The sequence below is a fragment of the Colletotrichum karsti genome (assembly GCF_011947395.1).
Source record: "Colletotrichum karsti strain CkLH20 chromosome Unknown Scaffold10, whole genome shotgun sequence".
NCBI classification, from domain to species: domain Eukaryota; kingdom Fungi; phylum Ascomycota; class Sordariomycetes; order Glomerellales; family Glomerellaceae; genus Colletotrichum; species Colletotrichum karsti.
In genome coordinates, this window is record NW_024065910.1 from 395,386 (window position 1) to 412,137 (window position 16,752).

At 57.3% G+C, this 16,752-nt stretch overlaps 4 protein-coding genes across 4 annotated transcripts; 2 read left to right on the top strand and 2 right to left on the bottom strand.

Moving 5' to 3' along the window:
* Positions 1-1,849: 1,849 nt before the first annotated feature.
* On the top strand, positions 1,850-3,210 carry CkaCkLH20_03974 (uncharacterized protein; the record flags this gene model as incomplete). The annotated part of the gene is made up of 2 exons (XM_038886693.1): positions 1,850-2,270; positions 2,396-3,210. The coding sequence occupies 2 exons, from the start codon at positions 1,850-1,852 to the stop codon at positions 3,208-3,210; spliced, it is 1,236 nt and encodes a 411-aa protein (XP_038747943.1).
* Positions 3,211-4,183: 973 nt separating this feature from the next.
* CkaCkLH20_03975 (uncharacterized protein) lies at positions 4,184-8,812 on the top strand (the record flags this gene model as incomplete). Its single annotated transcript, XM_038886694.1, has 6 exons — positions 4,184-4,594; positions 4,675-5,105; positions 5,165-5,349; positions 5,412-6,047; positions 6,108-6,577; positions 6,662-8,812. 6 exons carry the CDS (start codon positions 4,184-4,186, stop codon positions 8,810-8,812), a joined length of 4,284 nt encoding a protein of 1,427 aa, XP_038747944.1.
* A 3,337-nt stretch (positions 8,813-12,149) lies between these two features.
* Positions 12,150-14,104, bottom strand: CkaCkLH20_03976 (BZIP transcription factor; the record flags this gene model as incomplete). Its single annotated transcript, XM_038886695.1, has 3 exons — positions 12,150-13,330; positions 13,415-13,633; positions 13,831-14,104. 3 exons carry the CDS (start codon positions 14,102-14,104, stop codon positions 12,150-12,152), a joined length of 1,674 nt encoding a protein of 557 aa, XP_038747945.1.
* Positions 14,105-15,613: 1,509 nt separating this feature from the next.
* On the bottom strand, positions 15,614-16,452 carry CkaCkLH20_03977 (kinetochore protein spc25; the record flags this gene model as incomplete). Its single annotated transcript, XM_038886696.1, has 2 exons — positions 15,614-16,161; positions 16,227-16,452. The coding sequence occupies 2 exons, from the start codon at positions 16,450-16,452 to the stop codon at positions 15,614-15,616; spliced, it is 774 nt and encodes a 257-aa protein (XP_038747946.1).
* Positions 16,453-16,752: the final 300 nt, after the last annotated feature.

Genomic DNA, 16,752 nt, shown 5'->3' on the forward strand with positions numbered 1-16,752 from the left:
TCGAGTAACCTTCTTTTGTTTCCAGCCTCTGCGCGGTCGGCGGCAGGCCCAGCCTTCTAGCTCCGTCAACCGTGCGCATCCACGATCACCGCCCACCAACCTTCCGCTGCCAACAGTACGGACGCCTGCGTGAAACTACCACCGTACCGTCTGCGGGCGGTTCATTGTGTGGTGCGTGTAAGTTTGTCTGTCTGGGTGGGTTGCAGTCGCTGTCATCGCCAACCTTCTGTGCGGTCAGACAACCCCACGAGGGATAGGAGATCTCGTGGGTCATTGTTCCTCAACGGAAGACGGAGTATTGTCTGCCCATTGAACATGCATCAGGGGCTCAAGGGTGCGAAAAGGAGGCAGGGAATGGGGGAACACCGGAAAGCCACATGCGTGGCAGCCGTGGACCACCAAGGTGCGCGGGGAGGGAAGCTCTCGTCGACATTGTGCTACTCTCACTTCGCTGCCACACCGCCAGTTTGGCATCAAGGTTGAACCAGACTCGTCGATCCAGCACGCACCGGCGAGATTTTGTGCGTCGGCTGCTGCGGCTCACGGGTAATATTTTGGTGTCTCACTCTCAGCACTCTATCCCCCAGGTTCTGCGTCTGGCGTCTGGCGGCTGCCATTCGCCTTGGCTGGGATGGAGGGGAAGCTCCAAAGTTCCCTCCGGATATGCGCGCTGCTGCCATCTGCCGTACAATACGGGGGAGAGTTGACGAGAGCGAGAGACATCAGCGAGCTACGGCTGCAAATCTGCTAAACATCTGGGCGCAGCAGCCCATGTCTCGGACGTTAAAGAGTAGCTTCGGGTGCTACTTTACCAACGAGGAAAAAGCAAAGAAGCTCAGGAATGCGAACGATTCGTTCGGCGCCGCCAGTGCAGCAGGCGACCCAGCCCGCGCACCCAGCCCAGCCCCAGCCCCCCTAGGCTCGACACATCTGGATTCTGGCATGCCGGCATCGACTTTTGGTGCTTTGCTGGCGCTGGTGCATGTGGCAGCCATGCCTGACTTTACGCCTGGCGGTGGAGACGACCTGCCAACTGCACAGTGTTCAGCTTGGCGGTCTGGTTTGCTCTCGTTGCGTTGCTCGCAGGCGGCAGCATGTCTCTCGATGTCTGTTGATGAAGTCCCGCCGCGCGCTTTCATCCGATACGTCTCTGGCGCAGATGCGGCGCCACATTAGCAGCAGCAGTTCGTGGGCGGTGTCTGTCGGGCTTGCATCTTCAAGGAGCCGAGTGGTTCTATCTTCGGAACGCCAAATGCTGGCTGCCGCCTGCTACAACAGAACCCTTTCTCGTTGCTTTGCATCTTTTTTTCTGCGTCTGCCGGTAGATCTGCCCGAGGTCTTGCAGCATCGTTCGAGCCCCCCGAGTGGCGTTGTCTTCGTACGAGTGAGGAACGGGCTGCAAGGGAGTTCAACGGACCTGAACGACGTCACATCTTGGAGGGGCTACACTTGCGGCGACGCCGACAAACGGTAGCTAAGGTAGGGACTTGTAGTCTGCGAACCCGTCCTTTTCTCTTCTTTGTATTCTTTCCCTGAACGACATGATCGTCTGCTTGGTTGCGGTAATATCCAGTTCATCCATCGATGCCGGGTTCTTCGTAGCATAATGGCGCTGGGTGTCAGTGAGCCCGCCCCGACCACCCCCCGCATACTGCCGAGGTAATGCCCGCAGCTTCCGTGCGGCGACGGCAACCCGAACGTCCCACACCGGGCCGCACCTTTTGACGTCCTCTCTCCAATGTGAACAGCCTCGCAGTCCAGATATCCAGTCTTGCCAATTTTTGAGTGACACAACGTAGCACAAAGTACGTCTCCTGCCTGCGGCCCACTCACACCATACTATCTCAGCATGCGAGACAGGTTCTTGGGGGACCAGCTGCCGGCGCACATAGGTCTCGGCCTGGCCGCCTGCGCCGCCGCCGCGACCACATGCCACATCTTCCTCCTGCACCACCGGCCCATCCCGGTCGTCGCACCGGCGCCGGCGCGGGATCGGCGCAAGACGGCGCGGTCGCCGAGAGGCGGGCCGGATGACCCGTCGACGTTGGTCATGTCGGGGTCGGCGTCGGGGTCAAGTTCGCCGTATCCGCCCGACGCGCTGCCCGGCGCGAGGGACGTCGCGACGCCGTATGGTAACCTGAGGGTTTATGAGTGGGGGCCCGAGGACGGCGAGAGAGTTCTCCTGCTGCACGGCATCGGGACGCCGTGTCTCGCGCTGGGGGGCACCGCGGGGGAGTTTGTTCAGCGGGGGTGGAGGGTTATGACGTTTGGTGAGTGGCTTTCATGCACCTCTGAGATGAGCTCACAAGCTGGTCGTCAGCTTCATCTCAGATCACATTCATCTTAAACATTATGAGATCAAAAGGAGAGCGAATCTCACTAACCAACATCTCAGACTTCTTCGGGAGGGGCTACTCCGACGCACCAACCGACTTACCCTACGACTCCCGCCTCTACACAACCCAGATCCTCCTCGCCCTCGCCTCCTCCCCCCTCCGCGGCTGGACGGGCAACGACGCCTTTCACCTGCTGGGCTACTCCCTCGGCGGCGCCGTCGCGGCCTCCTTCGCCTCTTCCAGCCCCCACCTCGTCAAGTCCCTGACCCTCATCGCCCCGGGCGGCCTCATCCGCTCCGCGGCGCACGTCGGCTGGCGCAGCAGGCTCCTGTACAACTCGGACCTGCTCCCGGAGTTCCTCAGACGTTTCCTCGTCTCCCGACGCCTCCACCCCGCGCCGTCCAGAAAAGGCGACGTGCCGGAGAAGGAGACGGTCGACGACGCCGAGAACGCGGCGGCCGCCGCTGACTGGGACGGGCTCCAGCTCGTGGGCGGCGCGCGCATCGGGGACGTCGTGGCGTGGCAGCTCGGGTGTCATCCGGGGTACGTGCGGAGTTACATGTCGACGATCCGGCACGCGCCGATATACGACCGCGCGGACGAGGAGTGGAAGGCCCTGGCCGGGGTGTTGGAGGCGAGACGACGGGAGGGCGGGGGGGAAGGAGGACCGCCGGGGCTGAGGAAGGGACGGGTGCTGTTCGTGCTGGGCGAGAGGGACGAGATCGTCGTACCCGGGGAGACGGTCTGGGACGCGAGACGGGTGCTCGGGGAGGACGCGGTGGAGGTGTTGGTGCTCAAGGGCGGGCACGAGGTCGGGGTTACGAAGGGGAAGGAGATTGTGGGCGGGGTTCTGGCGGCGTGGGAGAGGGAATGAGGGTATTCTGAGGATGCATCATAGCTAGACGTAGAGCTAAATGGGGGGGGGTTTAGATTGTTGGTCTGGAGTTCGGGTGGTGCTAGACTACAGAGACGGAGTCGATAGATCATGCCAGATACTGTGTCTGCGCGGCTGAGTTGAGCTGAAGAAGTCCCTCCCTCCCCCCCACGTCGATTGGAATTTTGTCTCTCGCCTCGCGAAGTTCTTGAAATGTCGTGTCTTGGCCGAGAGATCTGGTGTCTCATCCCTGGGACGAAGGGTTCGTTCGGGGGGGAAGGGGGACTCAGGGATAAGCCGAGCATTCCCCCGCCATTGACCTATCAAACCATCTTGGCCAAAGTACCATGCATAGAGGCTATCATACGCGCTGGTGTTAGGGCAAAAGCCCGATGAAGACTTCACAGAAACAACATCTTGACTACCGTGTTCGCTCGTCTGGCGAGCAAACAAGGCATCCGCCCCACCGTCGTCCTGCAGGCCTCTAACATGCATGTTGGCGGGATGGCTCAGATGCACTGCACTGCCTGTTGCAACGTCGGGGTAGCAGGGTGAGGGGAGCAAATCTGGTAAGAAACTCGAAGGAAAACTTGCCCCAGTTAGTATAGCTAGACCGGTATCTGGTTGATATGTTGTTGGCTAGCTCGGATGCCTTACTAGTCTGCAGATAACACGGTCGTTGCCTCTTCTCCCACCTGTAGGAAGAAGACACGCAGGCTGTACCGTGCAGGCTGTTGCGTACAATAGATCTTCAGCCACGCATAATGACGAGGAAAGACAGGGGCCGGTGTCTACCGGCCGCCACGCCTCCGGTCGGAGGCCGAAGCGCGGGGTTGTATGAAGAAACGCAGTTAAACCGCGGCCATCTCGCCCATCTGCTCTCTCCTTCGTTTCTTCCTCGGTTCTACCATTTCGAAAGTCACCCGTCGCCGAAAGACGCAAAGCAGAACGCCCCTCTCCTCGGCACGGCGTCATGCTGGCGAGCGGCCCCGCAAAGCCCCGAGTCCTCTGCCTCGACGGCGGGGGCATCCGGGGCCTGTCCGAGGTCTTGATCCTGAAGGAGCTCATGCTGCAGGTCCGGATCCGCAACGACCTCGACTACACCCCGGAACCGAACCAGTGTTTCGACTTCATCTGCGGGACCAGCACGGGCGGGCTCTTGGCCGTCCTGCTGGGCCGTCTCGGAAAGACGCTGGACGAGTGCGAGACACTGTTCCGCGAGTTCGGGTCGAGGATATTTTCTGGCGGCTCTTTTTCGAGGGCCTTGAGGATGGTGTCGACGGGGTCGAAACACACGAGCGAAGGCCTGTCCGGCGTCATCCGGTCCCAGGTGGGAGGGCAGAAGATGCACGAGGTGGACGGCGCCAGCAGCGGACACGTTCCGGTAAGCACAAACCTGACCCGCCTCGACCGCCGGCCTGCCAACATGAGTCGCGATTCTCAACTTTCTGCCGGGGACCACAGGTTGCCGTGATTGCGGTGTCGAGATCCACGCGCCACTCCTACATGTTCCGTACGTACGGCACCCGAGCAAGCATCGAGGCGTGCCCCATCGTCGACGCCTGCCTCGCGACGTCGGCCGCGACGACGTGCTTCCCGTCCATCACGATCAACGGCATCGAGTACATCGACGGCGCGGTGCGCGACAACAATCCCACCGACGCCGCGTTGAAGGAGCTCGAATCGGCAGAATCGCCTCTGCCGTTGCGAGACGCCGTGTCCGGAGTGGGATGCCTCGTCTCCATCGGCACCGGTCTCGGCTCCTACGGCCGCGAATCCTCCGGCGCGATCTCGAAACTCGTCCCTCAGGGGTTTTCTTCCGTCAAGAATGCGGCCAAGATGTGCATCAAAATCGCCACCGACTGCCACGAGGCTCATCTGGAAATCAAGGACAAGTAAGTGACGTGCATGTTCCCCGTCGTCTGGCCGTGAGCACCGCTGAGCCGTCTGTTAGGTTTGAGAAAGGTAACGCCGGTGATGCGTATTACCGGTTCGATGTGGACAGAGGTTTGGAGTCGGTGATGCTGAATGAGAGCGACAGCGAGGCTTTACAGCATATCACTGCCGTTACCAGGGCGTATCTAAGGAGACGCCAAACAAAGATGGAACAATGTGCACTAGCTATCAAGCCGAGAAGAAGTAAGTTTGATTGAAACGTATTTAGTCAATGGTCCTCTGGATCTGACCCGAATCAATCGGAGAAATCGAAAGCATAGAACCGCCCATGTACCAAGCCCTGGGCTTCGGACCCTCGAGTTTAGTCTATCCTGGCCTGCCCGAAAGTACGGCCACCTTCTTTGGCAGAAGTAGAGAACTCTCACAGCTCCAGACGGCCTTGGATCCCCTACGACCAAGCCGCAAAAACGCTCTGCTCTTCGCAGTCGGCGGCTCAGGAAAGACTCAGCTGGCGCTCCGACACATTCACGAGGAGAGGGGCCGATACTCGGCCATCATATGGATCAACGCATCGACAAAAGCCAGCGCTGAGGAATCCATTGAGGAGGTCGCGGCCGCGATGCGCAGCAGTTGGCCGCGCGACACGCCGATGCTGCCCGCGGAACGGGACGCCAACAGCTTGGTGCAGGTCAAATCACGACTCCGCTGCACCCGCCACAGGAACTGGCTGCTCGTCATCGACAGCGCCGATGATCCGGAGCGGAACGACTTGGCAAAGTACATTCCGAGATGCGATTTCGGATCGGTCTTGGTGACCAGCACGAGAAGACGGGCCTGCATCGGCTTTCGCCCTGAGAGCCCCATACATCTTGATGGTCTCGATTTCGGTAGCTCTCACAAGCTTCTGCTGACGTCCGCTAGGCTTGCTGAAATCCCCGACGGTAAGTTACGAGTAGAACATTTCATGTCTTCGACTCAGTAGTGTCTAATATTAAGTCAAGATCTGGAGCCCGCAAAAGCCATTATCAAAGAACTGAGCGGCATTCCTCTGGCGATAGAACAAGCCGGCGGTTTGATCCTCAATGGGGAGTTCACGCTTCCCGACTTTCTTGATGAATATAGGGAGAATTACCGAGCCCTCATGGAACTTCACCTGGACGAGGGCACATTGTCATATGAGAAGGATGGCGTCATTCTTACGATCCTTGACATGACCTACCGCCATCTCAGTATCGACCCCAAGCAACTTTTCCTCCTCAACTTCATCGGGGTGCTGGGATCATGGCAGATCCCGATGTCACTCTTGGACAACTTTGAGTTCTTCGGTCCAAACCCGTCAGTGCCCAACACAAGCTCGGCAGGCTTTGATAATGTTCAAGACATTCTGGGGAAGCCGGGGGTTCTCCGCCTGACGCTTCGTAGGCTCGCCAGTTTCTCTTTGATTCGCCTCAAAGAAGACGGAAACCACATCGTGAGCTTGGCGGTACACAGAATATTGTGTCGATGGAGCCTGGATAAATTATTAGAGGCTGACCGGAAGACGTTCATCATGCAGGCAGCCCACGGACTGGCAAGAGCAGTCTGTAAACGCAACCACCTGACCTCCATCTCAAGTCAGCTTGAGCTAGACGGTAGTCATTACGAAATCTGCCGGACGTACCTCACGCCGCTTAGGCATCAGCTATCTCTCATTAAAGAACATTTGTCCGACCAAGACTTGAATCCGCACGATGGCCAGTTTCGAACGCCCAACGCAATCATCCTTCGCCAATCCGCCTGGGCCGATCTTTCTGAGGGACTTGCGGATAGGTCAAAAGATCTCTTCCGTAAAGCTATCACATACGAAGCAATCAGAGACAGCCAGGCAGGGTTCAAGTGGCCTAATGACGAGATGGCCCTTGACATTCTTTGCGGTTTCTCCAGAGCGTGCCACACGTCAGGGGACCTGAACCAAGCCATCGAGTCCATGGAGTCAGCTGTACGCCTCTCAGAACGCTTCTACGGAAACGAGTCCGAAGTCACCCTGCATCTCGTATCTCGGCTCAGATATATCTGCGAAAGACGTGAGATTATGCAACAGCATCACAAAGCCGCCTTACTCGCTTCGACCACGACGAGGTACGACTCGGCAGGCCTCAAGCTCTCTCGCCGATCGACAAGGTCTCACGAGGACCACTTGCAGCATTTCGAAAGCCGGAGCGAGTCCGAGTGGAACGCCGACAACTTGGTTCGGGAAATCGGAAACCTCGGACAGGATCTGCTCGACGCGGCTCGGTCAGGCAACGCCATCATGACCCGGCTGTTCCTCGATTCGCCGGACATCCACCCGAAGACCAAGAGCGTCCACGGGAAGAAACTTCTCCACACCGCAGTCCAACACGACCAGCCAGAGATTGTCAGGCTTCTGCTGGACCAGGGCGTCGACGTGGACTCGGCAAACAGGCGGGGCTGGACGCCTTTGTTTCTGGCGACTCGACAGCGGCAGGTAAGCCCGTTGATCTTGGGCTTCCTTCTTGACCACGGCGCCGACCCCCACAGAATATGTGATGGGTTCTTATCGATTCTCGAGTATGACTTGTTCTCGGGCAGTCAACACCTCTTCCGCTGCATCATGGGAAAAGGCAGTTGCTCCACCCTCAGAGACTCGTGCGGGAGAACGCTTCTTCACATCGTCGTTGAGCACGGGACCCCGGCGGCCCTCGCCAGCTTGCTGCGCTCTGCGCCGGGTCTGGATGTCGATGCTCAGCGAGACAACGGAGATACGGCGCTACATGAAGCTTGCAAAAGCCGCCGGCATTCGGCACTCCAAGCTGCCACGATACTCCTAGGAGCCGGTGCAAGATGTGACATATCAAACAATGACGGAAGAACAACCGTCGATATCGCTACAATCAATGACGGGAGAACAGCCGTCGATAATGCGACAATTACCAGGAATTACGGGATCAAAAGGATTCTGCATGCTAAGCCCGGCGGACACCGGAAAGCCAATCTCACCTGGAGCAACATGTCTGTTGCTGAGGTCGTAGTATCCGAGTCGCTGCAGATTCTGAAGCAAAGGCTACGAAAGGCGACGCGTGGGGATCTCGATGCTTCTTCGGCATCGTACGGAACTCCTCTGCACCAAGCCTGCGGTCGCGGCCTGCCCTTCGTCGAAGTCTTGCTGAAAGCAGGCGCAGATCCGAACGTGGTCGACTCGGACAACCAAACGCCCCTGTATGCAATGCTGCGACACCGAACACCCCATACCGAATGCATCAAGGCCCTGATAGACCACGGGGCCGACACGGACAAGATGCCCGATGCCCCCAAATCGCTTACGCTTTGGGAGCGTGCCTGCCAGGCGGGTCACTGGCCCGCGGCGCTCGAACTGCTTCGGCGATGTCGTCACATCAACCCGAAGTCAAGTCACGTTCGAAGAGTTCTGAGCCAGGCCTCTATACGTTACAGTAAAATGACGCCCGAACGAGTTGTAGAGCTCCTGAAGCTTGACAGCCTCGAGCTGAAGAGGACGGGCTCGAAAAAGGCCCCTTCCGGCGTTCCTCCTGCGCTGCATTCGGGAGGAAACACGATAGGGCAGTTTGAACTTGTTGAAGAGTATGAGCATCACCTGAGACCGAGCGAGGTGTTGCTCCAGGAGCTGCGATATGCCGGCGAACTCTTGGGCGCAGTAACGCCAACCGAGAGCATTGCCACGAACTTTTAAAGACACTTGGCCCGGGGCAGCGGGCAGTGCCAGATCATTAACCATGTATCGGGCTGTCGCTTCGGTCTTCGCAGGAAACGCGTCGTCGCCGCGAGATACCCTCGTATGCGGATGATGGATGTGAGTTTGCTTGGTTCTGACTAAAGCTACTCGTCGCTCTAAGATTTTCTCCGTTATTCACCTGGCTCTCTTGTTCTTTCTTTCTATCCTTCGTGTATTGTGAATCTATGACAAGTCATCAAGAGACTTATCTTATCAACCCGAACTTCAACTTTACTCAACTTTCAGCGGAAGATGTCTGATAAGCATCAGTCCAGTCTCAACACGTCGATCATCATCGACAAAACTTTTATTTTCTTTGTCAACTTGACTAGAACGCAGTCTGGCCACATTCAAAGTCGCCCATCCAAGAGTACGGCCCAGAATCCCAAGGGCTACCGATCCGTCAAAATTTCCCCCGGCCGCTGGGATATTTAACTTCTGCCTTCGATAGCTCAAGGACGATGCTCCTTTGCGAACAATCGATCTGATGGCTGTTCTTTGCTCATTGAAACTATCTCCACGATCTCTTGGGAATGTTTTCGGGGGGTGAGAAGATGACGCCATGTAGCGCAAGGACGCGCCGGCGGTCGAGCCAACGGCGACATCATCGTTCGGAATCTTCCCCCGTCGTTCATCTCCATCCTCAGGTTATTCTGATGTTGCATCATTCGCTGAAGAAAGGGGCACACGCGATAATGGATGATTCTCTCCATAAAACGACAGATTATCATGGCATGGAACGAAGGGCACGATGCGTCGAGTGCATGTAGCAGGTCATGACGTACAACTTCTGTTGTTTCGTTGTGGTCAGAATCTCAGACAGAAGACGTTTAAATACTCTCCAGCCCTCGCTTCCCATTTTGATATCTTCATGTGTTGTTCTTTCTACGGCTGGTGAATTGTATATATAGGGTCTCGGTTCATTCTCTCATGATTACAGCCAGCGACCAGTCTTGTTTCTCCATGACGCTGTCTCCTCTAGTTTGTCGTGGCTCCTCTGATGAGTTTTCCCCGGTTGTGGTTACATATCGGCTTCTATAAGATGTGCAGCAAGACAAGGGTTTCTATCCGTTCATCCTCCTCGTCCACCGCCTCTTTTCCTCGAGTAAACCCTACGCATACAGTTATCTCACGAGATCAATCAACCTTATTCCTGTCCCCGCGGTCTAACCGACCCAAGAATCACAGCAGCTGACAAGTAGCCATAAATCTCCAGACAAGAAAGACAGCGGCACCGTTCACTTCCCAGAAGAAAGAAGGAGCTGCATCTAGCTTGATCAGAGTTCTGGTATAGCTTACGGTCTTGATATAGGTCCTTCGTCGGTAGACAAATCACAGAGACACCATTCGAGAGTCGCTCACGTATGGGACCATGTTCTCAGCGACGTTCCTCATTTCAACAGGGAAGTCGCCATACTCTACACACATGTCCTCAAGCCACGACGCCCACGCCCAAAGACTCGGTGTCAGGTACAAATATAGCTGGCTAAGACGCACCGGTTGCGGCATGAACAGCTCACTTGGTGCTCTTCTCGTTTTAACCGGCTGATGCAGGGGCGTGTTTGATGAAACGAGTTCCTACTTCGTTACACCCAAGTTTTCAAGAACAACATGTCGAGAATGGCTACTACCATCCTGCCGCCCGACATAATACACGAAACCTTATACCACAGCAACAGAGACGAGGTACGAAAACGAAGAAACTTGATCCCCAAAGCTCGGCGGAACGTACATCTGCTGAGCGTCTTACATGGTGCATACTCGGACGAAGCAGTTGCTGTCACGACAAGAGTAAGGGACATTCCGATCGTGGCCATAACTACATGAGACGTTGGCGTTAAGAACCCAAGAATACTGTCCCAGGACAACGTACTTATATCAGCAATCGAGCAAGCACCCTCCGCATAAACCACCCGGGTACATCAGAACCCTCTGAAACAGGCATCATAGCCATGCTGACGGGCAGTATAAAAGAACCTGTATATCTCGGGATCGATACCCAAGATTCTTTTGACCTCGCCACCGTGATGTTTTTTGTTGGCGCGTCGAGAAGTGACCCATCATCGTGGCTTCGAAACCCGTCAAACTCATCCATGGCCTTGGCCTCGTGAGCGCGACTGGACCCTTTCGAATGGCAGCGGAGTTTCGGGTTGAAGTTGAGAGGAATACACCGGGAGCAGCGAGCGACAACGGTACCGAGGAGAGCCATCCATCCGCAGCGGTATCTATCTTCGCGAGTGCCCCTTAAAGTCTTCAGGTCTTTCGGTTCGGAGACGGTCCAGCGCCATAGAAGCTCGACTCGAACATGTCATCAGCTTCAACGAATCGATTGAATCGTTTGCCTACTAAAGATGTACGGCAACTATTCATACGTCCAGAACCTCGCCGCCGAGAACGAGGTGTGAAATATGAAAAGCAGCGCCGTTCCTCGTCGAGGAAAACCAGCCCGTGAGTCCGTATCGTAGCTTAACGATACTACTTAAGGCACCTAGTTATCCTCGTTAGTAGCCTTATACATGTTCTGGTTGCGTTGCTTTATCAGCCGCAATCTGAGCGATCGTCAAGCCACGTGCCCACGCAGCAGACATCATGATCTGAAAGTGCAGCGTCAGAGCAACATCAGAGCAGCGTCAGGAGGACGGCAGGTGCCGGTGTCGACTGTCACTGTATCTCGTGTATTCCTCCCTCACACACAACCAACCCATCGCCGAAATGTTTGGAAACCAAGGCACAGTGTTCAAGCAACTCTGGTTCGTCTGTCGGGAATCAACACGTGTTGCAACAGACAGTGCATACGGGGCGAAGCCGTTAACATGCCGCGGCACAATCTGAAACCTTGGACCATGCCTCCAGCATCATCGAAAGAATGGCCAGCAACCTTTTAAGGGCGCCTTGATGGTGGTCGAGTCTGGGATCTTTGGGAGAGAACCTCCATCCTGCTGGTCATCTTCTCTTCTCTTTCACCGTGAGATCGCGTACAGAACGTCCATCATAGAGAGTACGACGGTCAAACAGAGCCGTGCGGTTTTTGCCATTTCCTCTACGCCGAAAGTGCCTGAGCCCCCCCCCTCCTGTAAGCCGAGCCGCGTGCCCCGGTAACGTCACCGGACGCCGTGCGGGTTTACGCCGTGGTGATAATAATAATAATAATACATATAAATGTCCCATGCCAACGCCGCGAAATGACCGTCTATGCCTGACGGTCCCCATATATGTGAATCTCAATCATGACGGGTGTGCTCAGGGGTTGGCATACCATCACTTTCCCCTGAACCTAATCCCGTACCCACAGCCGTCACAGCTTCAGGTTATACGTCCCCGCCAGCTTGGGAAACGTCTGGTTGAACGCCTGCCCGAGCGTCCAGTTCTCCAGCCGGCGCAGGTGGCGCTCGAAGACCGGGTTGATGACGACCTCGTCCGAGTCGGGCACCTGCAGCAGGGTGTCCGTGTCCTCGTAGGTCCAGTTGAGGCTGAGGGTGGTGGTGAAGGGGACGAAGAAGTTGTCGAAGAGGTACTCGCGCGGGTTGTAGTCGCGGCAGAGCTTCTCGCGCATGGCGGGGAAGGGCACGTGGTCGATCCAGGCCGGGTGCTCGGCGAGGAGCTGCGCGCCGCGCGGGCGCACCCACTCGGGCAGCCGCTCGTAGTTCTCCCGCGTGGGCGAGATCTGCCACCGCATGATGAGGAACATGATGTACAGCACCGCGACGCGCTGCGGCAGCGCCGACAGGTCCGGGAAGGTGGCGAGGATGTCGGTGAAGACTTTCGACAGCGGGTGCGAGTACTTGCTGTTGGCCGGGTTGAGGAGGGAGAGCACGGAGGGGTAGCGCGGGCCGATGACCTCCTGGGTCGGGAGGCCGTCGGCGGCGCGCTGGCGGCGCTCGTGGAGGAAGTCGAGGAGGAGGGAGTCGAGGGGGCAGGTCGGGCCGCAGTTTTTGACTTCGGCGGAGTAGCTTGCTAACCCTCGCGGCTCCGAGGGCGCTGAGGGTGTCGACTGAGCTGGTGGGGGGTAGTCCATCTGCGAACGGGGGGTGTGGACTGTCGGACCGCTGATGGAGGGGCTCCGGCTGTGGGATACGGGACCGACGCCGGTCCAGTCGTGCTTCATGGGGACATGGTGATATGACGGCGAGTCCTGGGCACCGTTGGTGCCGCTCTGGATCTTGCCCAAGCGGGCGTTGGAGTCGAGGAGGAAGTCGAGCCCCAGGCGCTCCGGTCCGAGGTCGAGGCCGTGACGGAGATCCTGCCGTTGTTGGTTCAGCATCTTGCCGGCGGCGTGCATGTGGTTCGGGGGCGAGAGGTCCGGGATGGCGCCGCCCGGGGTCTGCCAGTTTGCCGTGGGATCCAGGGAGGCGGGCGAGGCGACGCTGTTTGGTGTCGAGGCATTGTTGGCGGACATGGGCCCGTTGGGGTGGTGGACCGGGTGAGAGTAGCTTCCGCTGGGGGAGGGGAAGACGACTGGGTCTACGGATACCGGCTCTGTGGAACGGTTAGGATAGGGAAAGGACCGTTCCGCGTCGCCGGGTGTCGAGAATGCGAAGTGGGTGTTCTGCGACGACTTACGTTGGGCTGGTGGGGAAGAGATCAGCGGTTGGATGGAGGTGATGAAGGCCTGCAGGCGGCGCTTCAGGTCTGCGTTCTCCGCCTCGACGGCTTCCTTGGCGCGTTGGACGGCCTGGAGTTCCTGGTAGGGCTGCTGGGAGGTGAGTTCCTGGATACGGCGCTCGAGCGTCTCGATCTGGTTCTTGGTGCGCTCGCGGATGGCTCGCTGAGCTTCCCTGTCTGGGTCACGGGGGCTGGGTTAGCCATGACATGGTTCGATCAGGTGCAAGGGACGGTGTATGATGCAGAGAATATGCGAGGACGGTGTGGACAGAAGAGGTGTAAGTGCCCCTCTCGGTGTGATCAGGTGTGAGCGGGAACGGCAGTCATGACGCGGTGAGACGGGTGGTGGGTAAGCGATGAACAGGTGTGCTCACCATTGGCGCGCTTCTTGGCCAGCTGCTCCGGGGTCAGATTGGCGACACCCCTAGATCCGGGACCGGTACGACGCTTCTTGGTATCGGCGGGCTGGGAAGCAGGTGAGGTGCCAGGCGCGGCCCCGGTCGGGGTGGAGTCGGCATGGCCGGGACCGGCCGGGCTGTGGTTGGTGTCCGGGGCGCTGCGCTTGTTGTTGTTGTTCAGGACGGTGGTGGTCACGGACGAGGCCACGGAGCCGACGGGACTGGGGTGGGAAACGGCATCGGGGGCCATGAGAAGTCGGAACACGGGGGCCCAGCGAGTAGCAAGGGCCGGGGCAGATTAGTACCGGGTCCGAGGTTCGCCTGTCCCCAAGGTCCAAAGTACTCAGGTCAAGCTCCGCCCGGTCAAGAAGCCGGTCTTGGCCGTGATCGCGCGACGGCGGCGGCGGCCGTGAGGCATGTGCCTTTCTCCGTTTAGTGGATCAAATAGAAAGAGGCTGTGAACGGGATTGGTGCGGTATGAGCAAATGCTAAGGTAAGAAAAAAAAAAGTCGGGTCCCTTAATGTCTTTCCTCCGTGTTTATTTGCAGGGCCCTTGTTTCTGGCCGTCGGCGATTTTCCTTCTGGATCGCCTCAGACGCCCGTTGGGTGGTTTGGCCCGGCCTGTCTTGTTCTCTCTCAGTGGGAACAAGGGTTCGAGGGCGACCGACGGTGTGTGCGGGTGCAGCTGAGGTGCAGGGCAGCGGAGCAGTGGGCAGGAAAACAACCCTCGACCTCGACCTCGACCTCGAGCTACGAGGGGACTCGGGAGAATGGTATGATTTTTTTCGGGGATCGGGTTGGCTTGCTTGGGAAAGGACGGGAACAGGCGAATGGGAAGGAGATAATGAATCATTCAGAAACCGAGAGACGGCGTCGGGAGGCCAAGATCCCGAGTCATGACCAGCTCGGTAAACGGTGCAGATTTGTGCTAGCCTCGGGCATTTTTCGTGGCAGACAAGGGGGGGGGGAGGCCAAGTTTGGTGGGCCCCTAGGTCGTTCTTGTTGACTCCTTCAGAAAGGTCTGGAAGGTCGGGTTGCAGGCGAAGAACTTCCAATGCGGCTCAAGAAAGATTGCTGGTCGCCGGATGCAGCTGGGAAGATATCTGAAATAGACCTTGACCGATCGTGGTGGTGGTGTTGATTATGAGATCAGCTAACTCGAGGCGGGGAGGGGGGAAGAAACTAAGAAAAAGTCTATCCTCAAAGGTTTAAGGATAGACTTTTCTTGCCACGGATCAACAGCTTCGAAGGTCCTGACTCTACTGTGAAGGCGCACAAGTGGCATCAGCTTCGACGCCCATAGCGCTCAATACCGGGAACTTGCCGGGAGTTATGCATATTCGCTGTCAGAAACCGCTCGCCTCGTGGATGGCTCGTGGTCGCGAAGACGAGAAGCGCGGCGACCTGTTTATGTTAATTCATGCACAGACCTCATCTGAATTATGTCAGTTGGGTGCAGAACCCCGAAGTCCGTTTTATGCACCCATCTCGACATCGAGTTGGCGAGGGACTCGGGAACCTTCCAATGGAAGCACTTCGTCTCAAACTGTCTCACCCATGTGTCCTGAACAAAGGAAGATGGGTAATCAAGAAAACCATTGTCGATCTAGACCAGCCGGAGTTGGCAATGAGTCTCACATGCAAAAGGCGCCAAGCAGTCGAGCCAAAAACAGCCCCCGGCCAACTTGGGTATCCATTCAAGAACATTATCGTTATCGTCAAGCATCGTCATCTTACAGAACCACTCCAGACTCGCCTGTCATTGCTTCATCGCCTCGACAAACAGCTCTCGCATGCCCTTCAGCAACACGCCCAGTTCTCGCGTCTCGTTGAGCTGGTCCAGCACCTTTTCCACGCGCTCCCGCTCCAGCTTCGGCCGGCAGTGCCGGATATCGTAGTCCCTGCTCGACGTGGATAATTCGAACCACGCCTCCCTGTCCCAGTCTTCGCTGTCGATGTACGAGTAGACAAACTTGAGCCGGTCGTCCTGGCCCGCGCCTTCTATCCGCAGGCCGAGGTTCTGTTGCCAGAATTCGAGCTCCGGCACGTTAAACCGCGACTGCGCCTCCAGCTGCTTCGCGTGCGCCCTCTGCGCGGCCAACCGCGTGTCGATCTCCTTCTGTGTCTCCTCGATCTGCTTCTTGAGGGCGTCTCGCGTCGCCATGTGTTTGTCGCGTTCTTCGGACAGCTGAGCGATGGCGCTCTGCATCTCCCGCGTCTCGGCCTTCTCTTTCTGGATGGTATGTTGGTGGGTGCTCGTCTTGTGGTGGAGGATCTCAATGTCCTTCTTCTTCATGCGCTGGCTCTCTGCAGTGAAGTCAGTAACCCATTACCGTCAAGTCTCGCGTCGGTTGCTACCGGGGAAAACGTACCTTGAAGTTCGGCAATGTCCATACGGAATTGGTTTCTCTCCTCCAGCACGCGCTTGCGACCCGACTCGATGAAGTTGTCGAATCTCGATGAGAACTTGGTCATGCGGTCGCGCAGCTCTTCGAACCCGAAGTTAGCGTTCGGGAGCGTGTCCGCGACCGATGGCGTCGCCATCAGCGACTGGCGGTTGATGCTGGCCGACAGCGACGATTCGAATGCCGAAGACATGCTGATTATATTTGCGCCGCGATGATGTCGATGATGGGCCGGTTTTGTGGATGGACGTGGAGCGAAGTCGTCTGCTCACAATCGCATGTGACGAAGCGATGGACGGTGGTGGGTATCTCGCAGGAAGGTGGGATAAAGATGGTACGGAGTATTTTTGGTGTTTATGCCACGCGTTGCTATGTCAACAATCTGGCAGGTGCCAGAAAGGGGACGATTTCGCTGACTAAATGATGACTCATCAGCTCGACCTCGACTTGGGCTCACGATCATGGGAAGCAACGACCACAACCACGTATGCTG